The sequence below is a fragment of the Sinocyclocheilus grahami genome, unplaced genomic scaffold (assembly GCF_001515645.1).
Source record: "Sinocyclocheilus grahami isolate Dianchi unplaced genomic scaffold, SAMN03320097.WGS_v1.1 scaffold740.1, whole genome shotgun sequence".
Taxonomy (NCBI): domain Eukaryota; kingdom Metazoa; phylum Chordata; class Actinopteri; order Cypriniformes; family Cyprinidae; genus Sinocyclocheilus; species Sinocyclocheilus grahami.
In genome coordinates, this window is record NW_015505919.1 from 31,831 (window position 1) to 57,998 (window position 26,168).

General features: G+C 37.3%; 2 protein-coding genes across 4 annotated transcripts; both read left to right on the forward strand.

Annotated features, from left to right (window-relative positions):
• Positions 1 to 5,068: 5,068 nt before the first annotated feature.
• On the forward strand, positions 5,069 to 9,182 carry LOC107560713 (ras-related and estrogen-regulated growth inhibitor-like protein). Of its 2 annotated transcripts, none has more exons than XM_016244957.1 (5): positions 5,069 to 5,383; positions 5,496 to 5,552; positions 5,915 to 5,988; positions 7,434 to 7,582; positions 8,142 to 9,182. In XM_016244957.1, exons 1-5 carry the CDS (start codon positions 5,332 to 5,334, stop codon positions 8,428 to 8,430), a joined length of 621 nt encoding a protein of 206 aa, XP_016100443.1. In that variant the 5' UTR covers positions 5,069 to 5,331; the 3' UTR covers positions 8,431 to 9,182. The 2 variants fall into 2 exon arrangements, with proteins under 2 accessions (XP_016100443.1, XP_016100444.1); XM_016244958.1 differs by having other exon boundaries at positions 8,145 to 9,182.
• A 10,269-nt stretch (positions 9,183 to 19,451) lies between these two features.
• Positions 19,452 to 24,581, forward strand: LOC107560717 (interleukin-17 receptor A-like). Of its 2 annotated transcripts, XM_016244964.1 has the most exons (12): positions 19,452 to 19,502; positions 19,742 to 19,793; positions 19,971 to 19,996; positions 20,094 to 20,240; positions 20,586 to 20,710; positions 20,788 to 20,914; positions 21,009 to 21,056; positions 21,194 to 21,348; positions 21,456 to 21,530; positions 21,638 to 21,710; positions 21,802 to 21,921; positions 22,148 to 24,581. In XM_016244964.1, exons 1-12 carry the CDS (start codon positions 19,499 to 19,501, stop codon positions 23,539 to 23,541), a joined length of 2,346 nt encoding a protein of 781 aa, XP_016100450.1. In that variant the 5' UTR covers positions 19,452 to 19,498; the 3' UTR covers positions 23,542 to 24,581. The 2 variants fall into 2 exon arrangements, with proteins under 2 accessions (XP_016100450.1, XP_016100449.1); XM_016244963.1 differs by lacking the exon at positions 19,452 to 19,502 and having other exon boundaries at positions 19,524 to 19,793.
• Positions 24,582 to 26,168: the final 1,587 nt, after the last annotated feature.

The following is a 26,168-nucleotide window of genomic DNA, read 5'->3' on the forward strand; positions in this document are numbered from 1 at the left end:
AGGCCTAATATACATAACATTGTAATATATTTCGTCACCATTCAAGTTTGCATCTTTTATTATTCCTATATTGCAGAGCGTTTAGAAAATGTTGAGCATTATATCAGTTTGTTCACTTGTCTGACCCTTCAAGATCAAGCATCGCTATAAATCTTTTTTTTATTTTTTTTATTCTGAAGTGTGTATAGATGTCATTGGAAACTGATAAATGTTTAGAGCTGACTTTCTTTAGAAAAATCTCTATTCACAATTGTAAAATACAGAAATAAGGAACATCAGCTGAGCATAAATATTTATCTCCTCGACACGAGCCAACCTAGATATGAAATAGGCTTGTCAGGGCTGACTGGTCAACTGGAAAATGTTACAGATATTGCTTCACTTTTGGCGAAAGTGATTCCATTTATGTCATATTAGCCTGTTGCTATGAGAGACACGCAGCCTTTGAGAATTCAGCACGTGTCAGAAAGCCTGTTTTAAACATGTTGCCTAAATATAAACGGCCTTCTGTCTTCTCGCTTAACACAGGCTGAGTATTTGTCTTTTATTTCTAGTGGTCAATTGCTTTTTAATTGCCTCATATCATGTTCTTTGTTGATTGACGTCGGTTTGGCCTTGTACGTTTTGAAAATTTTTAAATCTGTCTCCCTCAGACCATTTTTGCTTGATTTGAATAGTCTGTGATAGCAACCCGTCCCTTCCTGATCGAATCTGATCCCTGTAGATCCAGAGGAAATGCACAGGATATAGGATTCAGTCAAACTCTGCACATATTAATTCACCTTAGTGAGGGAATAAGTTCCCTATAAGACACAATGGGAAGCAAAATCTTGGAAATGTAATAGAGAAATATTGATTTTTTGGGGGAAGAGTAATTCCAGCTCCCGGCTAGATAAAAATGAAGTCATAGATCAGTCAAAGGGTTCCTCTCAAAAGCAATGAGACCGATCAAAAGCCAATGAAGAATACAGAAAGTGTTCAATTCCTCATCCTCCCTCTCCTTCACTTTCATGCTGTATTTTAGGCCTCCTGAGCTTCACCGTCTACGTGGATTAGTTTGAAAAATATCCGCAGAGCTAAAATGCCTCTGCTACTATGAATTGCCATTTTTCCTCACAGATATTTTTAATTTAGAGACGTGCTTTCAAGTTCTGGCCAAACCAAACGAAGGCCTCAGACATTCTCCGAGAGCTTCCTGGCCTAGAAGTACGGCAGCTATTCTTCTCAAGTCCGGATTTGCATGTTTTGCACATTGACCTTAATTTGAATCATTTTATCCTTTGATTCTGTTTGTTTAGCATTTTTAAAACAAAACTTTGCTGATGTGATGCATTAAGTTAATTCGGAGGTCTCCATCGATTCAATCAACAATCTTGCTAGCTGAGTCTAACTAAAAACAGGCTATGTTGGGAATAACATGCTGCAGATTGTATACTTGTCCAGTATAAAAAAATGTTGTATGCATACAAAACCCGGGTGACTACGTTTTCCAAACTATGCTGTCCTTATCCCTCTACCGCATGATCTTGCTAGCTGAGTCTAACTAAAAACAGGCTATGTTGGGAATAACATGCTGCAGATTGTATACTTGTCCAGTATAAAAAATTTTTGTATGCATACAAAACCCGGGTGACTACGTTTTCCAAACTATGCTGTCCTTATCCCTCTACCGCATGGTGTAGCCATATGGCAACATACTCTTTGTGTTCATTTCCTTGCCACTGTCTTTAAGAGAACATTCTCGTTTTTTTGTTGGAAAGAGAAGACCTTAGTTTAGCCAAAAAGAATAGAATAAATAAAAGCACAAGTTGTTGGAAAGTATGTATAAGGTGTCAATTATAAGTAAGTACTGTGTTAAAGCTTATAATAGCACCAATTGAATCAACACAAACAACATTTCTGAGGAAAAATATTAATTATAAGTAAGCTTACACTTGTTCTAAGTTAGATCCACTATTGTATGCTGTTGCCGTATGGCAACATATCATAAAGTACCTTAAAATAATATTTAAAAAAAAAATTTTTTACAGCACTTCAAAGTTAAGCCATTCTTAGAAAAGAAAAAGATTCAAATATTTTTTTCTATAGGTCTATCATAATGCGTGCGGTAGAGGGTTAAGTTAGGAAAGTGGTTGGCTAGCATTTCATACTGAATATAACCAGAATGTACAAACTAATCCTGTATATTAGTGCCTGTCAAAATAAAATGTTTTTCTGGTTAAGCCATGTGTTCCAACACCAAAGTAGCCAATGATATTTCATAGCTCAGTCATGACAACAGCTTTAACAAGATGTTCTGTTCAAATAGCAAACAAAGCATTATAAATCACAAACTGGTCCCTATTTTATGTCCTATATGTGCACTCTTGAAGATAAACAGCACAACTTTGCTTTGAGAGGTTTCCAGGCGGGCTTCAGCTGATTGGCCTTAAGTCATTTTCACATATTTCTATCTGAGAAGAATTGTACCAGATTCAGGTATAATCCACTTTGATTAATGCTCCACGGAAAGAACACGCGAAACTCTGGCAATCAAAGCCCTACAAAGCCCATTTTTTTATATTTAGAAAAAAAGATTGCTTTAAAAAGTGATAGTTCATAGAACAGGAAAACAATGTAATTGCATCCATCTATTCAATCGCTGACCTTATTTCAAATGTGATTTTGTTAACATTTATTTATTTCAGGTTTAAGCAATGTCTTTGTCATTTGTTTCAAAGCCACAATCTTAATTACTCAAAGTATTTTTTTTTTCTGTATTATCTCTTAAAGGGCACCTATTATGCCCCTTTTTATAAGATGTAATATAAGTCTCAGGTGTCTCCAGAATGTGTCTGTGAAGTTTCAGCTCAAGATACCCCACAGATCATTTATTTACTAAACTAAACCTTTCTCTCTTTCATGTCTTATTGCGCTTAAACTGTCGATGTTGACACAAGTTTATGTTAAAAACACGCGCAAGTTACAAAAACACAGTCAGTTATGTCTGGGAAAGATATTGCATGTTTATATTAGACCTGTGTTTTAAGTGACAGCAGTGTATTATACAATACCTACTGCTGTCTACGCTGTTAATATGACCTAGACAATAAAATAAAAACAGAAAATCACTCACTGCTCTTGAATGAATCATTTCTGTCACTCTACTAAGAACACATTTCTTACTTGAATGCTGCTTTTAAATGCTCTTGAAGATAAACATGGCGGATTGTGTGTTTGCGGCTCACTCAGAGCGGAGTCTCTGCTAATACGGCAGTGTCCGTCAACAGTTGTGGGCGGGGCTTGTAAAATGTGATGTCACATTTTTTACGGAACAGCTTGTTCTGAGACACTGCTTATGATTTATAGGGTTTAAAAAAAGGAGCGGGTGGATTTTTAGCATTATAGGGTGGTTGTGTACACACTGCCAACACAAATTTATGTCCAAACAACATGTAAAAGTGAATTTTGCATAATATGTGTCCTTTAATAATGAAGAATCTTTCTTACGAATGAGGTTTTACAGGTACATACGACCATGTGTAGTCAACATCTCATTTCCTCCTTTATCATAGATAAACACTAGGAGCATTTCTGAGTGTGCTTTGCTCCAATCATGAATCTGTTGATACAACAGCCTGTAATCACATCCAGGCTCTGCTATCACTGATTATGTTGCTGGCATAATAGCTCTTGATAAGTGATCCACTTGGCCTTGCAGAGCCGCTCTTTCAGACATACAACAAACAGCAGCTGTGCCAACACTGGAACTCAGATGAAATTAATATGCATTTGTTTCTCAACCTATCAGATTGGCTTGTTGATAAGCAAACTTCTCTATGAGATAATGTGGCAGATATGCTTTAAACCACATTCGGCTGCTAAATGTTGTTTATAATGTGCGAGTCATTATGTGGGGGACCATCTTATGTAACAGATCCACATTCACTCAATCAGTGAAGGTCCAAACAACACCCACAGACTGCACAGCCCTCACAATTAGTGAATCTTTTTGCTTCAGCCAAAGCTAGTTTGACATTGTATCTAGATGTAACTATTCTTGCATTCACACTTTGACCTCTTTTCTTTTCACATAGTAATGGCTTATTGTGCATGATCATATTTTAAATCCCTTAATCCAATCCCATACCTAGACTTGACTTAACTACCTGACTAACTATTACTAAACATCAAATTAGGAGTTTATTGAGGGGAATGTTGTAGTTAATAATCAGTTGTGGTCCCCAAACTAAAGTGTGACCTTTTTAGTTTTATTAACTCCATTATTCAAAATGTATAAACTTATTACTTGATATATTTTATAAGTTATATGTACTATAATATCAATGATTCATCTGATTCATAAGGCCTCATCTTTTGAATTTAAATATTTATTTTTATGTATCCATTATTCAAAATATATAAAACACTTATTGTTTGCTATACAGTGGGTACGGAAAGTATTTAGACCCCCTTAAATTTTTCACTCTTTGTTATATATAAATGATTCATCTGACTCATAAGGCGTCATCTTTTGAATTTAAATATTTATTTTATTAAATCCATTATTCTAAATGTATATATTGTTTACTATATACAGTGGTGACCAAAATTATTAGAACACTAGTATTTACACCAGGTAAAAAAAAATGGTTTCAAGTCCGTTATTTCTATCTTTTGATGTAGTGTGTCAGTAGGAAATATCAGTTTACATGTCCAAACATTAATTTTGCCATGAATTGTAATAATCCAGTGTGATTTATTTTTTATTTTTTTTGCACAAGGAGTCTGACAACAGCCAGTGCTCCACACAGATATATAGGCTTATATATGATTTGATAAAATTCTTATTGTTTTTTGAGTATGTGTTCATTATTATTTAAAAGTGATTTGTTTTTTTGTTGTTGTTGTTGTTGTATATAGCCTTCTTAATGTTTATGGAGTGTTTTTTTTCATAATAGTAGGCTATAGCATAATGGTTGTCGCATATTTCACACAAGAACAAAATGTTGGCGAGTAGCTACAACCATTAATCAAATGGTACAGCAAACTGCAATTTCAGCTCCACATACACTCAGATCCTGCGATGTTTTGGCTCCAGCTGCGGCTTGCGTCACCGCGCCGTCAGAATCCTGAGAACGCTCGAGCTGATAGCAGCGTTGGAGAGGCAGAGTCCGTCTGACTAACACCTGATCAACACGGCTCTGAACGACCAGAGGATGCATCAGTCCATTCTTGCGTTCAGTCTCCACTGTACTCTCCTTTAAAAGCGTCCCGCACAGTGACTGAAATGTGGAGCGTGCGTTAAACACAGTCGACGCGTTTGAGTTGTATTCCTTTCTACGAATCATAATGAATGACATAAAAGTTGCAGTTCTGGGATCCGAGGGTGTCGGGAAATCAGGTATGTCTATTTTTATGCATTATATCTAAGTTTGTGTGTATTATACACAATTTGCACAATGCAGTGCAAATTACAAATGCTTCATATTTTGTTTTCTTCTCTACGTTCACAGCACTTATTGTTCGATTTCTAACCAGGCGATTTATTGGAGAATATGCATCATCATCAGGTAGGCTATTTGTGATATTGTTTTCATATTGCTGCATTTTGACTACTGTTGTTCAGAGAGGGTCTATTAATAGGGTTGGAGAAGTGTGCAGGACTGATGAGGTAGCCTATATGGTGGTGGGTGTCACCAAATATTTGCAAAATCGGTCACTGAAAAGTTCAATAATCTGCTTTTGTGTAATTTTGACTGCCTGTTTTTATATCTGGATGTTTGTGAGACCACCCAGCAATGCTCTACAAGGGCAATGGCACTAATGGGTGCAGTGCCAAGTAGGCTACACACAGCGTGCCAGTGAATCACAGCAGTTTACTGTATGCGCAGGAATCTTTTGGATCTGATGTGATCTGTTCTTGCCTTTACAGAGTGCATCTACAGAAAGCGCATGTCTATTGATGGAAGACAGCTTAATCTCGAACTGTATGACCCATGTTCTCAGGTATGTGGGTAATATGCAACTGTAATTATACTACTGTAGTAGTAATCAAGGCAGTGCCTTCATAAAGCACCATATGGTTTAGTGTGCTTTAGTGAACATGACTAACTGTGCATATTCCAGTGATCTTTCTTTAAGATTGCTTAACCTTTGCCTGTTTATACATGTAGACTGAATTTCATTGCTTGTGTGTGTTGTATATGTATACGGATGTTACTGTAAGCAGCCCAATTCATAGATTTTCCAGAGACCTTGGCATCATCAAAAGCAAAAAGGGTTAACTTACTAACTATTAGTGTGTATCCAGAAAAAAGCCAGTATCATCTGTTTTACTGGCGTTAATGAGTATTGCAGAGTTGTGGGTCTGGCTGCCTTATATAATCTTTCCGCATGCTCCAGACACAGCTAGCAGTATATAATGCACCAGTCAGCCCTGCTCAGGACTGTAAGGCTATATTAGCCCTGAACACTTATATTATTATTTGGAAATAACCCTTATATAACCACACAAGAGTGAGGTAATGTGAGATGAAGTGTGTATTTTAAAATACTTTTTTCCCCCTTCCTGAGCCTAATATATATATGTATATTATTAATGTGGTTAAAATGAGGTAAATACAGTCTGGGAGGATGAGTGTGTTTTCCTCTTGGATAAAATCCAATTATTTTATCAATCTGTTGGCCATTATGTGATTGGATACCATCTGTGCCTCTTGGGGGTCCAGTTGATTATCCTGATTTTCCTCACAATCCCATTTAATCATATTGCTGGTTTAATAGCAAAGCTTAATCGACAGTATTTGTGGCATAAATGTAGATTACTAGGAAAAATGATTTGGTCTTGTCCCTGGTTTTCTTTCAAAACAGCATGGGGCCAATTTTTGGAGGATTTAAAGGAATAGTTCGCCCAAAATTGAACATTTGCTGAAAATGTACCCACCTTGCCATCCAAGATGTAGATGAGTTTGTTTCTTCATTGGAACAGACTTGGAGAAATTTAGCATTACATCACTTGCTCACCAGTGGATCCACTGCAGTGAATGGGTGCCGTCAGAATGAGAGTCCAAACAGCTGATAAAAACACAGCAATAATACACAGTACCACCCCAGTCCATCAATTAATGTCTCGTGAAGTGAAAAGCTGCATGTTTGTATGAAACAAATCCGTCATTAAGACTCTTTTTAACTTCAAAGCGTTGCCTCCTATCTATAATATTGCAAACTCCTGTGAAAAAGTTGTCTTTTCTGAATCAGGTTAGAAATATGCACAGATCAAGTACAGTTTAAAAGCAAAAACATTCCAAAACCGTTTTAAAGAAATATACCGGGGATTTTGATGTGAGAGGACAACAGGGGAAAGATTTTTTTTACTGGAGGAAGCATTATTATGGATTATGGACTATATTCATTTTGTAAAACATATTTGGATGTGTGATTTCTTTGTGCAGCCATGCCAGGGGAAGTCCACACTCAATGAGCAGATCCACTGGGCCGATGGCTTTGTTGTCGTTTACGACATCAGCGATCGTTCCTCCTTCCTCACGGCCAAAGCCATAGTGCACCTGATCCGAGAGCTTCACCTGGGAGGATCTAAAAGGTAGCGGCCACTCTGAGTGCATGCTGTTCACAACAACACCCTCAGGCAGCAGAGGATGTGTCTATTTCTGTCCATATATGAGTGTCGCTCTTATGTGGGTGTCCATAATTCACCAGCTTCGGTTCACATTGAGGAAGATTGTTGAATTGAGTATGTGGGCAGTGCTAATGGGCGGATGAGCTGGTGACTCAGAGATTCAATGAAAAACATCTATTTTTAGTTTAGCCTTGGCTATTGAGAAATTTTCAATGATTGCGTAGATGCATTTGAGGTAAATTCACTTTATAGCAGGGAATAAGTGGAATATTGATCTGTTTTTATTCTATTCACATTGACATTTATTTGTTTATTCATTATTTCTATGCATTATTTCAAGCTGTTCTTTCTGCTCCTTTTACTTTAGTTATAGTAAATTAAGCATTGCCAGACATTGCCAGTTATCTTAATCTGATCAACAGGAAAAATAGTATTCAGAGGAATTTAGATATCTGATAAAGCTATATTTTAGCAAGTAGCAAATAGTGAAACATCTTCAATTATGTTTTTACCCTTGTGACAGCAGGGACACAGACTCTGTGATTTTCCTGGTGGGCAATAAGCAAGACTTGTGCCACATGCGGGAAGTGGACAGGGAAGAAGGCCAGAAGTTGGCGTCCGAGGGCCGCTGTCAGTTTTACGAGTTGTCTGCTGCGGAGCACTACCAGGAGGTGGTGCTCATGTTCTCTAAGATTGTGCGCAATGCCAGTCTGGGAGGCAAGGCGAAAGAGCGCCGCCGTCGTCCTAGCGGTTCGAAATCCATGGCCAAACTCATCAATAACGTCTTCGGAAAACGACGGAAATCTGTTTAAAATGAACTTGGACAATTGCTACAGGACTGGCGTTTGAGATGGGTCAAATTTGTTTATATACTGTAGTTCCTCACTGCTTATTGTTGATGCCTTGTCTTGGCCACACAGTCATTACCGAGTGAATCTCATGAAACACATCAAGAACATGGACATTTTTCACCCTAAAGTCAAAAGAAAACAAAAACTTTCTTGGCTTCAAGAAAATGAAGCCTGTTTTGGAACCATTTTGCATTGCAACAATATTTTCTTGATATTTACCTCATAATTTCTCATTACCGTAATGGAAATGAGAATGACATTGCATTGTGGCAATGAGATTATGTGTCAATTGTCAACATTTTATGTCATGGTGGAAAACATTTAAAATAGGTTAAATTTTATCAATGCAAAATACAATATCCTAATCTGTGTGTAGCTGCACATCTCTGCTTTTTGCCTTAAATGTTTCTTTAATCACTTCTTGGGATGTTTAAATGTCAGATTTAAAAAACAGCTTGAGGACTTGCGAAACTGCCAAGTCAAAGTCAACTCTGAGGTTGTGAAATATATGTACGCAGATCAAATGTTTCTTGTGGTTCACTTAAAAAAAATTTGTGCAGTATAAGAAACTCTTCACTCACTGTTTGATGTAATTTAATCACTTTCTACGTGTATGATGTGAGCAAGGACGTGTCATGACATTTATGGGTTTTGAAATATCTTCATATTCCTGTAAAATAAAAACATCTGTCCATTAAAATGCGACTGTTTTGACCACGCATCTTTTCATTTTTGTAGGAATGGACATCTAAAGGTATTTGTTAAGTCAAAATTGGGAAACAACTGGCCTGACCAGAAAATAAGTGATAGGTATGCAGTATTGAATAGTTTTTCTGAAATGTTCACCAGAATGGCATTATCTTTAATGTTACGCAACAGAATTGCTTCAGGTAGCAAGCTGACATTACAGTGTAGAGATAATGACGAACAGACTGAGGTTTTGGAAAGCGCCAATAAAATGTACGACGAGTCATTTAGCTGGTTCTAATTTGTTCTACAAATTACCAGATGCGTAGTACATGATATATTGTACAAACTGCAAATTACTTTTTTAATGGAATGCTTGCACACTACTATTTACTTTTACTATTAAAACTATAAAAAAGTAGTAAATTGATGGTATAAAATAGCAGTTGATGTTGCTTCTGGTTAATTCCTCACACTGGCAATGGAAGGTCAAAACTCATTGTTTTGGAGAAAGACAAGGCAAAAATAAATCTGGCCAACATCCAGCATGACGGTTTCCAACAACAGCAAGTTATGCTGAGTAATATTTGAGTGCCAGACTGTGGATTGGGTCTCTCTAGTTCTGATACCTGCAGAAGCTTAAACGAGAAACCCCTTTATCAACATCGGGGAGAGGAGCAGATGGCTGTTTGTACAGCATTGATTCAAAAGGAGATATGAAACGCAAGGTGTTTTGCTTATGAGGGTCTTGTCATCACATTGATTCCTGGATAAACACTCTTGGAACATGCAGGGAATTTCATGTTTTTAGCTCATGTTTTGCAAACTCCCTCTTCTTTTGGGGAGATGAACCATGGTTCTTTCTTCCTATTAATATCTAAACATGTTTTTCAACTTATCGTTATTTTGTCGGACAGCTTTGTTGGGCCTGTCAAACAATCAGAATTTAGTGTTACAGTTTGTGTTAGACTTGTAGTGTTCATCTGTTGTTGTTTTTTTAAATCCTTACTTTCGAAGGGCCCTTTCAATTGGCCAGTTTTGAGCAGTTTTGGTTTGAAAATGGACTTCAGAGTCAAATTTATCCAGCAGATGGATGCCATTTTAGCGCCTGTAGTGACGCCAAAGGGAATTGCAATCTGTTTGTTTGAGTGGCTCAGTTTGGCCCAACTTATAGGCAATAGTGCAAGTTGAGATGAGGGAACCTGTTTATCCAAACAAAGGTTGATGAGGGAAGTGTTTAAAATTAGTTTGTAAGTCTTTATTTACACCATTCTGCTACCTGTCACTAGTTGTGCAGAAATTCCTCACATTACCCTTGAATTTAAAAATGCCTGCTGTATTGAAACATTTGCAGGTGCTTTTTAACTCCTGATTTTGTATATACTGGCTTAATAATATGAATTTAAATAGCTAATTTAACACTGTATTCACTTTTTGAAGTAAGGGGTCAGGTTAGGACTATGTATGTTTTGACAGGAATTTTTCATCATCATAACCATCACATGTGATAAGAATTGCATCAACTCACCTCGGTTTTGCTTTGATAATCGCAGCTTTCAGATCTAACTATGCAGCTCTTTTTAAGTCATCTTAATATTCTCTTTTTACTTTGTTGTACTGTCAACAAGCAGAAAAGAAAAGAAACCTGCTGTCATAACTCAAGCGTATCCTCCCGCCTTAAGCTCTTAAATTCGTGACATTATGAATAACATTGTTTACCACGCCGTGTTCTCGTATCTTCATTCACCCAGTAAAGCAGCTGGTAGGCTACAGGTGGAGGAGAGACCATGGAGTGGATGGGTGGTGTGTGTTTACATGCGGAAGGATGAGCAGCAGAAGAATCAAAAGAAAGAGGTGTTGCTGGAAAGAAAGTTGATCCCACTTCAGGTATTCTTGGCAAACGCTGGATCTTCAGCCGATCCTCAACACCTGACCAACACAAATCACAGCCCGGGTGGGCATGCAAAATTACCTAACTGCAACAGACCGTGTACCCATCCATCACAGATGGAAGTACTGTCTTTTACCTCCACAGAGGACGACTCGCTGGCAGCAGGTGTGCTGATATAAAAGTGATTCTCACATTTCCCTCTCAGTGCTTCTAAATGAATCATCAAAGTACAATCTTAAAGGGCCGTTCATCACATGAACGATAAAACTCTTTGGATTCTGATGGGCTGTTAATGTTTTTATTGTTTATTAGTCATTATCGTTATAGCTGTGATCTCTAGATCCCTCAGATAGGATGTTGTTATCATTATAGTTATTATCGTTGGTGTGAACGGACCTTAAATGTTTAATTATAAGATATCACATCTTCTTCAAGATGGGGTTCATTCCTGTGCCTTCTATGTTTCTTATTAAATTACACTTTTAAAAAAAGTGAAAATGTACTGTTGTTACTGCACTTAGCCTAATTATATTAGTTATATATCACTTAGTTATAATTAGCGTAACCTAATATAGTTAGGTTGAATCAGTAAATAAAAGGAGTACTCAGTATTTTTTATTTGTTCATAATATTTTATACTTATTTACATTTGTTTTTTAATAACAGGAGTGTTACCGAAATAAAGTTAGCAGTATTCAGCTGGTCATGTGATCTAAAAATGGCTGCCCCCATAAGCCGACCTGCTTCAGGTAAAAAAAAAAAAAAAAGAAGTCTGTAGATTTGAGCTGAGACTTCATTGAATGCCGTTGGTGGAGAAACTAGGTCTTTGTTGAGGTCGAGGTGCATTTTGATTTCTAAATAACTTCATTTAGGTAAACCAATGTAAGCTGGTTATGTAAGTAGTGTGTTGAAGGGGCCAAAGAGTTATTGGAGCTAAAGTGTGAGCTGTCCTATCCAATTCTGCCATCCCTGCCAAGTCTCCTTCAGGACACAAAGTTTACTTTCAGGAGACCTTGTGGGACTCCATTCTTCTCCGGGCCCTGAGCTGAGCACAGCAGGGGGAGGCAACAGTACAGAGATTATAGCGACCCACTCGCACCCATCAAGATAATATTCTGTTCCATTCCAGGCTAAAATGAGCAAGCAAACAAATGGATGAGATAATAATGGCATTGAACCTGAGCGTTTCATAGAAAGTGTTATTTTGGCATGCACTATTTCACATTTATGTAAAAAAAAAACATAACTACAGTTTTATGTTTTGAGTTTTATTGAAGAACTTGAATCAGATAATCGTACAGAGATTATAGCGACCCACTCGCACCAATCAAGATAATATTCTGTTCCATTCCAGGCTAAAATGAGCAAGCAAACAAATGGATGAGATAATAATGGCGTTGAACCTGAGCGTTTCATAGAAAGTGTTATTTTGGCATGCACTATTTCACATTTATGTAAAAAAAAAAACATAACTACAGTTTTATGTTTTGAGTTTTATTGAAGAACTTGAATCAGATAATTTGATAAATATTCTTCATTTGTTTGGATTAAACAAATATGTGAAATATGCCTGCATGATTGCATAATGGAATGTAGGCCCACTGATAGAAATCTGGAGACCCTAAAAGCCTTAGTTTGTTCCTGAAAAGTCACTCATTTTCGTCCTTCCTTGCACAAGAGAACAAATAATTGACATAATAGCCCTCATCATTCCATCCCCTTTTACGCTAAAGATAAACATTATTGTGTTAACATTAATAATGTAGGCTACAATTATGACACAGCTAATCACCAAATAAATAAAAATGTAGAAATTAAATTTTGTTAATTAAAAGATGAAACTATAATTTTACCTGTATATCATCCTAAAGATTCCACTAAGAAAAAAATAGTACTTACTTACAGTAACACTGTACTGTGTACTGTGCTATCATACAGACACAGATAAACTACTGGTTTAGGTTATGTTATTAATAAGCTCTTCCTAGTATTTATCATATCTATCACGTATGATAAGCCTTATCTTTGATAAATGAAATCATGGCATGTTCGTTTAAAAGTGATCATAGCTGCATTTTTCATACTTCATCTACACTTCTGAGAGGTAAAATCACTGTTGGCAGTGTTTCGAACACTTAAGGGCACTTAAGGAAGAACGCGTATGGCCAACTTCCATTTTGTCTGAGTGCCAGTGACATCCTAAGTGCACTTCTGGCATTACCGAACAATCACAGCTTCTCAGATTCGGACACCTTCCACGTTTCATTGTCTGTAAAACGTTTAAGTGGAACATAAGTCTAGAAATCAGTGGCCGACACATCTGAAGAAAATGATATTATCAAAAGGAGATGGTAATGTCTACAGTATTTGCCTACTTTAATGTTGTTCCTGGGCCTATTCTTGTCTATTTCAGAAGATTCACCTCCACTTAAAAACTTCTTTGAGATCATGACTTGCTCCACAAGCAGGAGTATCAATGCGTATTTGTGGTACTTTTTTAAGAATAGTTTTGATGCTAATGCAAAGTAAAAATTTGAATATTGAATCATTCCTATGCTCAGTAATCACTCGCGTGTAATCAGTCTCTCATTAACGTGTGTACACAGGCCATGCTAATGAAAGCTAGGACTGATTAGCCGTTAATTAACAGCACATCCGCTGGAATTCAGTCTGAGGTGATTTGGCTGTGGGAACTCGTACACTTCTGGACTGCTAATGTAAAGAGAGACGTGAAATTGTGTTTTCATTTCCACCGTCACTGCACCTTGCGTGTGCTCTTACAAAAACAAGCCGTTGCCTGAGAAGGAGATGGAAAGAAAGTGCCATGCACACCATAAACCATAATAGCTGAAAGCTAATTCATAACTGAGCCAAGGGATTGCCTTGCAGCAGCAGGCTGGAATCTCTTTGATGAGGCCAGCGGAATAAAGGCCTAACATATGGATCTGATTAGCACAGGCGAAAATGATTCTTTGATTCATTTCTGCCCGAGGCTTGAGTTCAGTGTGTTGTGATACTGATGTTATAGTGTTAATCTTTGCACTGTGTTTTTAAATGCATCCCATTCTGTCTGGATGAATGGGGCAACAGATTTTGGCCTCCACATCAAAAAGATTGGACTTTGTTGTAAACTTTTATTGACCCACATTTAATGCATTTATGTATGTTGCATTGGCGGCATGAGAAGCTGATATATGTTAAGTTCAATGGGAGGGTGATTTGTTTAAGACATATCACATTAGCGCACATGTATGGAACGCAAAGTGGAGACAAGAATACGCGCTTTCTGCATGCTCACATGACAATAAGAAGATGGAGAGCGTGGTCGGGAATACACAGCGAGATTACAGATTCTTTCACTGTATAGTGCTGTTAAATTTATAGATTAATGACGCTAACATGCTTCAAAGTTCACATGGCTTTCAAGCTGGCTTTACACGGTTTCTAGCTGGATGAAACTGGTTATTTAGGATTAGTAGTGTCAGTGTTAAACTGGTTTAGGTGGTTGTTCATCTACTAAACTATACCTAAAAGCAGGTGAGACTTTGTCAGACACGAGAGGTCAAAGTTTGGCTTGGCACGGCCAACTAAAATTAGCAGTGATGTAATTTTCATTAATTTATGAATGATTATTAACTGATTTTTGCAAGCAACATAAATATTTCTTAAAATTCATTATATTACAGTAGAATAGATTGTTTTACCAGTGCCTATTTTTGGAAAGCTCTTAAAAACATAAAATTATGGTATGTCTTTCAAGTTTTGTGTGTGTGTCACTTTTGACTTCACAGTGGAGGATATTTGTGACTTTGTGACAAAATATCATAGAATTTGATTAAACACACATCAACAACAACAAAAAAGGAAAGTTTTTCTCTTCCCCTTTTCATATTGATATACCATTTTTGTGTGTGTGTGCGCGCATTAAAGCATATATATACATACGTGTGTGTGTGTGTGTGTGTGTGTGTAGTGCATAAAATATTCATTTAATTCATAAAAATATGATTAATGTATTTTAAATATAAAAATGATTTTTAAAACATCTATTTTTTATTTGCTTTTCCCCCTTGTTGCTCATGAACAGACAAAATCTAAATCTATGACCTATTTTTCATGACCCACTAGCAGTTAAAAGTGAGTATTGACCCAGTTGAATGGCCTGAATTGTTTCTAAATATTCTTATAAAAACTAAAACATAGTTCTACAATGCATCTTCATTTTGACTTGAAATCTTAACAGACCTGATTTTATTTACAGACACCATAAAACTCTTATACATCTTATGCCACTCAGGTTTAAAGGTAAGATTTGGCACCAGCTGCGTTTCAAACTACACTGACGGGAAGCGAGCGCAGAGATGGCACAGATAGCCCTCAGTCATTCAGACCCAGCTGCAACTGGAGCATACTGCCACAGCCACACACACATCCAGACTGCAGGTATGTGTGCTGAGATAAGGAGCAGTGGCTCTCGCCCGGCTGCTATGGTGGGTTTAACCCAGCTGAGGTATGCTGGGAATGTAGCAGAGTATAACAGCATAAAAAGAGGAAGTCTGTAGATTTGAGCTGAGACTTCATTGAATGCCGTTGGTGGAGAAACTAGGTCTTTGTTGAGGTCGAGGTGCATTTTGATTTCTAAATAACTTCATTTAGGTAAACCAATGTAAGCTGGTTATGTAAGTAGTGTGTTGAAGGGGCCAAAGAGTTATTGGAGCTAAAGTGTGAGCTGTCCTATCCAATTCTGCCATCCCTGCCAAGTCTCCTTCAGGACACAAAGTTTACTTTCAGGAGACCTTGTGCGACTCCATTCTTCTCCGGGCCCTGAGCAGAGCGCAGCGGGGGGAGGCAACAGTACAGAGATTATAGCGACCCACTCGCACCCATCAAGATAATATTCTGTTCCATTCCAGGCTAAAATGAGCAAGCAAACAAATGGATGAGATAATAATGGCATTGAACCTGAGCGTTTCATAGAAAGTGTTATTTTGGCATGCACTATTTCACATTTATGTAAAAAAAAAAACATAACTACAGTTTTATGTTTTGAGTTTTATTGAAGAACTTGAATCAGATAATTTGATAAATATTCTTCATTTGTTTGGATTAAACAAATATGTGAAATATGCCTGCATGATTGCATAATGGAATGTAGGCCCACTGATAGAAATCTGGAGACCCTAAAAGCCTTAGTTTGTTCCTGAAAAGTCACTAATTTTCGTCCTTCCTTGCACAAGAGAACAAATAATTGACATAATAGCCCTCATCATTCCATCCCCTTTTACGCTAAAGATAAACATTATTGTGTTAACATTAATAATGTAGGCTACAATTATGACACAGCTAATCACCAAATAAATAAAAATGTAGAAATTAAATTTTGTTAATTAAAAGATGAAACTATTTTATAATTTTACCTGTATATCATCCTAAAGATTCCACTAAGAAAAAAATAGTACTTACTTACAGTAACACTGTACTGTGTACTGTGCTATCACACAGACACAGATAAACTACTGGCTTAGGTTATGTTATTAATAAGCTCTTCCTAGTATTTATCATATCTATCACGTATGATAAGCCTTATCTTTGATAAATGAAATCATGGCATGTTCATTTAAAAGTGATCATAGCTGCATTTTTCATACTTCATCTACACTTCTGAGAGGTAAAATCACTGTTGGCAGTGTTTCGAACACTTAAGGGCACTTAAGGAAGAACGCGTATGGCCAACTTCCATTTTGTCTGAGTGCCAGTGACATCCTAAGTGCACTTCTGGCATTACCGAACAATCACAGCTTCTCAGATTCGGACACCTTCCACGTTTCATTGTCTGTAAAACGTTTAAGTGGAACATAAGTCTAGAAATCAGTGGCCGACACATCTGAAGAAAATGATATTATCAAAAGGAGATGGTAATGTCTACAGTATTTGCCTACTTTAATGTTGTTCCTGGGCCTATTCTTGTCTATTTCAGAAGATTCACCTCCACTATGTTAGCATCTTTGTGCAATGTATTAGTTCAGCATAGGCTACTCTTAAAAATAAAGGTTCTTCGCTGGCATTGATGATTCCAATGACAAACTTTTAACATGGAACCTCCATTGTACTGAAATGATCTCCATAGTGGAAAAGGGTTCTTTTGATTAATAAAATGTTCGGTTACACTTTATTTTCGATAGTCCACTTTAGACATTCTACTAACTATAAGTAACTTTGTAACTACATGTCAACTAATTCTCATTCATTTGCAACTACATGTCTACTAACTCTCAGAGTAGACTGTTAGGGTAGGTTTAGGGTTAGTAGAATGTTGACAAAGAAAGTGTTAGAAGATATTAAGCAGACACTCTACTAACTGCTAGTTGACATGTAGTTGCAAAGTTACTTACTGTTAATAGAATGTCTAAAGTGGACTATCGAAATAAAGTGTTACCAAATGTTCTTTAGACTAAGAAAAAAATGGTTATTTAAAGAACTATTCACTTAAAGGTTCTTTTGAGAACCTAAAATAGTTCTTCAGTGGTATCACTATGAAGACCCCCTATTGGAACCTTTATTTTTAAGATAATGGCCTGAGCTAGAAATATATTTGCCATTATTGTGGAGCTTTCTTGGATTTAGTTTTTGTGGTTTACAGCTTAGCATTGACAAGTGTTCTCAGCTGTCCTGGTTTAATTGTGGATAAGTGTGTCAGGACCAAAGCACTACTCTCGTGGTTACGGTTAAGACCTTTTTGACACATACTGCTGGAAAAAAAAGTGAGTCATTGGTAGGATTCAATTTTCTGGCGGTTTAATTTTCCGAATTGTCTTTGACCCCGACTACAATCAACAAAAAAAAATCTTGTTTCAAACTCATAAGACTGAAAGGATTTGGCCAGTGTGTGAAATTTCTTTGCTCCATTTTCAGACCAACTTGGCATATACGCCATGCTGTTTATATATCTCATTCAGTCAAAGCACAGAGTTGTCAGCCCTAATCAGGCGTTTTATTGTTTTCTTTAATATTCAGCCACAGTTCACCGTTCTTCCATATATTTACTATAACAGTTGATCTCATCACAGAGAAGCGATGAATGTGACATGATTGCTTTTAAAGGTGCAATTTCTGACAATGCATCCCTAGCCGACAAAATAAAATGACTGTAAAACACTGAACCTAGAGAAAGTCTCAGATTACTTGTTGGTATTCTGATAAGATTATTGAGTATATATTTTCAAAATATGGTAGCCTACATACTGTATAAACTTGTTACACAAGTTTAGACTAAAGATGCTTCTAGCCCTTTTTAATAGTATTGCAAATGTTTGATTGTAACTTCTAAGGTGACGGAATGATAGATGAGATGAAAGACAGTCTTTTTTTTAAATTAAAGTCAAAGCTTTTGTCCAACCTGCATGGAAGTATCCAAATAATTCCCTTCAAATCCCAAAATGCAACATGTTAGCACCCTAGATTCCTCTAATCTCAAGCCAGTACTTGAAAACAGGAGTGTGCGCACCTGGGCTAGGTGTGGGTAGCCCTCATTCTGTGATGCCACTGTTAATCTGAGGATTTTGAGACTGTCATAAACTGGCTGATCTGTACTGTGGGTCTGGTTCATTAGTGCAGTATGCAGTACAGAGACTGACACTGTGACTGTTACAGATCACCTGAACAGACACTCTATCTTCATCTGCTCTGTTTCATTTCTCTTCAGCACAGCAGGTTTGAGGTCTAAAAAGAAGAAGAATTATGGTTTAGTGTAAAATATTTAAAGAGTTTTGGGAACAATAGGTTAAAACGTGTTTGAATGAAACATATGCATACACAAAAAGCATATGAGTGAATGTTAACTGTGCTTGCATAATATAGCTGTGCATCCTTTTAGAAATATGGGGCATTTATATTTAACAAAAAAATATATATATATATTTTTTTAAGTATATTTTAAAAGGATTTTGGCATAATAGGTAAGCAAGAGTTGTTTAGAGTTCTATGTATATTTCCATACAAATAAATATTGTTTCCTTACTATATTATCACAGGACTGATTATCATAGGCTACTAATATCTATAATTGTATGTGCTCATATTTACATACGAAAACTAGAAACAAACGATTTGTAACAGATTGATAAACAGGCCTACATACAATGGGGAAGTAGCACCCTCCTGTGGAAAGAGAAATTTTGGAAATGCACCGTTTAAATTATGCAAACAAAATAAAAAGGTACCGCAGTTTAATACAAATGTGGTCCTTTACTTTTATACAAGGGGTTTTAACATTCATTCATCCATTAATCCATTCATTTTTTTTAACCTTTCTTTTTCTAGTATGAAGTCGTGTTGGCACTCATCACCTGCCATATTATGCTTGGTCCCTTGGCGTTGCATAATCTCGCATCTTCAGCCATGACGCGACGCGACGCGACGCGACACAATCAGACAGCGTTTTCGAAGTACACTATGTGTGAGTCACTGCTTTGCATATTACAATCATTCCAGGAAGCTTTTTTAGGTCGGCTGTTTCCTGCACCTACGCCACCTTGTTTACCGTACGCTTTGTCGTTGTCGATCTTAGTCGTCTATTAAAAACTTGTTTTAAAACGAGTATTCATTCAGCTTTAGTGAGGTGTGTGTAGGTTAAAAGGCGAATCATGAAGTTCTTGTACCTGAGAGGTGCTGTGTTTTTCACCTTCATACCTGTAGTACTAAATCTCAGACTTGTGGATGATGGGCGCTCTCTGAACTGTACACAAGAGGTAAGATAACACATAAAGTCCATTAGATACCAAAAAAGTGTTAAATATTTATTTATATATGTTAAATGTGTTTATTTCGACACTGATATGTGGCCCTTTTGGGGGGTTTAAGTTTTGCATGAGGGTTATATTTCGTCCTCTCTCTCTCTCTCTCTCTCTCTCTCTCTCTCTCTCTCGAAAGTACAGTGCACAGCCGAGTTCAGTAAGTCCTGCTTTCTTTTTTCTTCAGTATTCTTTTATTATTATTATTATTATTGTGGGCTATATTTTGCCTGAGGTTTCATTATTCTTCCTCACAGATAATTGCATGTATAAAGAATGGCTCATTCCTTCAAATTTCACTCCTAGTGGGCCAGATGATTTAACAGTGTATGTTGATGTAAGAAGCAATATGAAAGGTGATTTGGAACCAGTGATTGTGGCAGAATGGAAAGCAAAGGATGATGGTGGGTTGCTTATGCATTTTCAGATTAGCCTGATATTGTTACATTATTACATTATGTAAAAATCCATTTACTTGGACAGTTTCTGGGGGGGGGGATCACTTTTAATGGACAATTTTAATCTATACATTTATACCTCTATTTTACTGTATTAAAAATGATGATGGAATTCATGATGAAGAAATTACATTACTAAATGTGTGCACCAATACTAAAACAGTGGCATATTTAATGGTGGGATAAAAGGACTCTTTATTTTAATTTTGTATTTCAATAAGCATTTATCTCCCAGTTGGGACCAGATTGTAGTCATCAAAGTTAAATAATACTTTCTTTTTTTTTCCGCAGGAAGCATAATTCATTTGAAAGGAACAGAGCTTGGTGTGATGAAGTCATCCACCAACGAACATCTGTGTGTTCATTACAAGTTCCTCAATGCTTTTAAGTCCATGAGAAATAGTGCCGGCACAAAGGCAAGACTGATTTATTTGTTTGTATTTGTATTATTTTTATTTTCACAAATACTAATGTATGTTCTATTTTATTCTAGTGGTCTTTTTCTTTGGATAAAGTTGTAGTAGATCCAGACAGCACATATGTAGTGACCGTCTCCAGCCTTCCCAAGCCGAATTTACAACACACGAGTTACAATATCTACAGAAAGGTTAATGTTCCAGGTAAGTGACAAATTAAACAAAATTCTTTGTTCAAATATTTCCACACGACCATTTATATTCAGAATGATACCTCAGTTTCGATCTGTATCCATAGGTTGTGACGATCCTTTGATGCAAACGACCAAAATCTGTTTTGAAAGAGGTGAGAGAAGAGCTTATTTACTGGTTTTACTGGTTTACCATAATCAGATACGTAGGTGATACCTAGAAACCCTGAGTGTTTAAGTTAAGTATTAAAGTATGCATGCACTTCTGCACTTGGTTTGATTTTTCTCTTAGGGGATACATGGAGGCCCAATATTACTGTAGGAAGGGCCACAGATGTGAATGGCAAGGATACTCTGTATGTTGCATTTAATCCTGGAGAGAACGTAGAAAAATACAATGTTTTTCTGACATGCAACAGGGACACCCAAATGAAGACTCTTTATAATGTAAGACATTGTATCTGTTTGTCTATTTAAATATATCCAAATGGCTGGATAATATGACATAAAACTGCGCAGAACTGTTTTCAAAGGGTGTTTTTTGGTGTGTTTAGGAGAGCAAGCCATTACTAAATGTGAAATATGACCTGGAGAACTGGCCACGTACATGCTGTAATTTTGATGTTCAGGTGTGAAGGCTTAAAGAAACACATTACCGCACAAAATAATATTACAGATAACACAATTCTTATATATTAAGTGTGTTGATTTAATAGTGCTTTTTTTTCCTTTTTAGATCCAGCCATTTTTCCGGAAGTGTGGCAACGACTGTCGTCGAAAAAATCACAATTTTTACATATGTGGTCCTGGTGTGTATGGAAACAGCTTCACCTTTTGAATTAGTGAAAATGAATGTAAAAAGCATAATGCAACTTTACTCCTTTTATATATGTTCCACAGTACCAACAAGCCCTCCTGAGAACAACTCAGCACTCTGGATCATTTGTGTTGGATTGTGTCTCTTAATTTGTGCCGTTGGTATTTGTGCTATTTATTTGCGCTGCAGAAAACCCCTGAAAGGTAAGCAGTGACATTTAAGATGGGTATTTTTATCTTCAAAGACTGATTTTAATCGTGTTACACAACAGTGGCAGTGATGTCTTTCAAGAGTAACTTCCTGTGGTTAGCCACCCAGACAGTGCTAGGACTGAAATAATACTCTAATCTAATAATAATCTAATATGCAGTAAATAATCATTTTCAAGGAATATCCCTGCTTCTAACTTTTGAAATGATTTTATTTCAGGTGAAGAAAAGCCAAAGGAAGAAGCACCTCTAGAACCGCCAGTTTCATCCGGTCCTCGATCTGTATTAATCATCTACTCCAGAGATCATCCCCTTTACACAGACATAGTCCTGAAGCTTTGCGCCTTCCTGCGGGCCAAATGCGGCATTGAGGTTGTGCTAGACCTACTTGACACGACTTGGCTTGGCACCATTGGCCGTCTACAGTGGCTTGAAGAAAAAAAGCGACAGATTGAGCAGTCGTCCAACAAGATCTTGGTCCTTTGTTCCCGAGGAGTGCAAGCCAAGTGGGGGGCGATGTGTGGAGAGCCTCGCATCCTCCTCCGGGAAGACGTGTGCTCTCCGGTCGGTGATATGCTGACTCTCGCCCTTCAGCTGATTACACCTGATATGCAGCGTCCGGCTTCCTACGGGAAGTATTTGGTGGCTTACTTTGACGACGTAAGCAGCGAAGGCGATGTGCCGTCTATGTTTGACATTGCGGTCAAATATAAGCTGATGAAGCATTTCGAGGAGCTCTATTTCCGTATCCTCGATGTGGAGAAGTATCAGCAGGGAGTGAAGCACTGTATCGAGGGTATCGGAAAGGACGAGTACTTCAACTGCCCCTCGGGCGAAGCCTTGAGGAACGCAATCGAAGCATTCCAGGCGCACCAAATGAAGAATCCAGACTGGTTTGAGAAAGAGTGTGTGACCAGCGAGGAGGAAGTGAGAGGGGAAGCTGATCGACTTCTTGAGATGCCCATGCAGCCGATATATGAGTTAACACCCGTGCTAAACATCGGACTCCCGATTCTTGTGAAGGAGGTAGACAGCAATCAAGAGTCCCAAAGCATCTGTGCTGTAATTCCCCAAATTCAAGAGAACCCTGAAGAGTCGTCCGTGATGATTATTAATCCAAGAGTCCAGCCAGAGCACAGCGAAGTACTTTCCTTTATTCCAGCAATGGAACGTCCTCTTGAATTACCCAGCGTGACTGGTATTGGGTCACCAATGGACCCACAAATGTACCCTTGTCTCCATTATGAACCAGGACCAGTGGAAACCACACATCCTCCTTTTGCGTTTCCAATGGGGGAACCGTCAGATAACTGTCTGACGGACAGCAGAAAGTGCTTTTTAATAGCACCTCCACCATCAATGGAGGACAGCTTCCATCTGTATCAGGAGATGGATATGTCCCAGCCAGTGGAGATGGAGGAAAGTGAGATGGAGGGTGCTTCTGAGATGAGACCATCACGAGGGTCCGATCAGGGATATGGTTCCAGGTATTCCACAGTGAGGGAGGACCCCAAGTTTCAACAAGACCTTTCCTCTCTGGCCAAGTTACAAATGGACCTCTTCTTGAACAGCCCGATCTCTTCTGGTTTCTGCACCAAGCCTATGGAGATCTGAATTTTATGTGTGTCTTTTGGCTGTTTTTTCATTTGCAGTGTGCTGTAGCACCGTGGCAGGATGTTCTTGAACAGTCTGTGGTTGGTCGTCACTCCTAAAACATTCAAACTATTTGTGTCAACAGAAACAGACTAGATGGACGAGTTCAATAATCAGCTGTTTTAAAAGTGATTACATGTTATATATTTATCATAAATAATTAGACGTAAACACAAGAGTGTGATCAGTTCACTTTTACTGTGGAGCAGAACAAGTACCTTGTGAAACAGCTTGATATAGAACAGCACATCACATGATTTTAAGCTTACGTTTAGCTACTGAACACAAGTCTTAAGTAATTTGGTTGGGCTTGCAATGTTACATTTGTATAGTTTTTTCATATTAATTGCTCATATGAAATGTTTTGTTGTATCGCACTATTTTTTTAATTGTTCATTCCAGTTTAACAGCTATAACCATCTATGGAAGTTTGTATATAATATTGTATAAGTAAATTTCTAAATTTATAAAGCAGCATTCTTTGGTAATCTTCTGTCGTGTGCTTTTTACTCTAATTTAGTTAAACAATCACTTTGCTTGCATCAAATTTCATCCAACTTTGGACTACAAATAATTTTTAACCAATTTAACCAGGATGCTTCCAGACCCTTGCAGCTGTTGCAGTGCAAATAATGTCTTATGTAAACATAACTTAAATTGCAAACTAAAGCCCTTGTAAGAAAATTCTCTGTAAAACATTTATGTGGATAAATAGAGAGAGGTGGGGTTGGAAGTCGCTTTCCTTATCAAAAAGGTTACGTACATACACTAAAACCTGTAGTTTAAGAAACATGCGTAGTATGCAGTGGTATATATTTGTCAGGTTAAATACTGCGCAATGAGGCACAAAAATCCCATAATGCACTTTCGGCCTGCATATTTAACACGTTTAGCTCACCCTGTACCCCAATCCTCAAAGCACAAGAGTAATAATATGTTAGAATAGGATGCACATTTGTTAGTAATTACATGTTGGACTAGCATATATAATACTCTGTTTTAAAACTAAAAGTGACAGGACAAGCTTGCTTCTCACAGTTAGTGACAGCTCACCGAAAAATGAATATCATTCACACTGATGTCACTCTAAACCTGGATGCATTTATTTCTTCAGAAGATATTTTGAAAAAAGTTTTTGTCCTTACAATGAAGGTCAATGGGGTCCAAACCAACATTGTTTGGACCCCACTGACTTTCATTATATGCACAAAAACATTCTTTAAAATGTGTTGTACAGAAGAAAGCAAGTCATTCAGGTTTGAAATGACACGAGTGCATAAATGATGTTCGAATTGTCCATTTTAGATGAACTGTCCTTTTAAGGTGGAGAATTGGAGTGAGAAACATGGACATTAAGCTTTGACATATTTGTTCAAGTTCCTGGTGTAAATATTAGTGTAACTAATGAGCTTGGAAATACACATATTTAGATTTAGACATGGATGCACTGCGTGTAGTATTGATGGATGATGTCCATTCGCAATCTGTCTGTCAGCACTATAACAATATTCATGGTTGGTCAAAATGTTATTAATTGTGATACTCATACCTTATTTATTGGCATGAATAATACACCATCTGGAATTGAGCAGGTAAACTGACTGGTTTATGATTTCAACCATGAAGTTCTGTAAAGAGAGGTAGTCTTGTACAAACTGATGATGGTAATATGGCTGGTTGGGACCAGCAATGGAGTTTGGTCATTAAAGATGGATTACAGTTATCCTCATAGATTCTATGCTTAAAGTAGCCTATTATTACATCAAGGTACATTATGAATCCGTATCATACACCGTTCAGCAATTTCCCATTCCTAAGTACCATTGCCACTGACAAAGTATTTCAAATAGGAAAGGGCTACATCACATTCACAATTTGAAGTGTACACCAAGCCTAACAAGTCACAAGGCATATTTACACTTTTGACAAGTGCATTTAGGAACATCTCTTGACAAGGTGTCTGAAAACACTATAAACATGTGTCTACATTAGCCTACTGTCAGTTAAGGACATTTTTAAATGATACAACATTGCACTTATAACTTCTCCGTTGAATAGTCCTCACACTGAATTAAAGTGCCTCACAAAACAAGTGCAAATCAAAGATTCTCGAATCGCCATATAAGCACTGGTTGACAGTCACATCCCAATACATTAAGTATATACTGCAGAGGTCACAGGTGGGAATGTTTTTCATTGGCACATTGAGTGGTTTGGTTGTAGCACCTGTTGAGAGTAGAGGAGAACGACAGGGAGTTCATAAGGAGAGGTGCCACAGGCATACATCTAGGCCAATATTTTGATTAGATTTGGCTAATATTGTCATCAACATTGAATTATTATGATTTTATATCACATACACCAAGTACATAATGTAAAATCAGCTACTTCGGGCATGTCTGACACAAATGATATTTTGGATTTAGGCCAACAGCGAATAAACCTAATTTTTCATGTTTTGAACAGAATCCTAATGTTGCTTTTGTTGGTAATTGTCCGAGTTTTGTAGATGTTTTATTAATTTGCTAAATGAACAACCTTTTGCAAACAAGTCTGACAATTAGCAGCCACTGAGTTAATCACATATA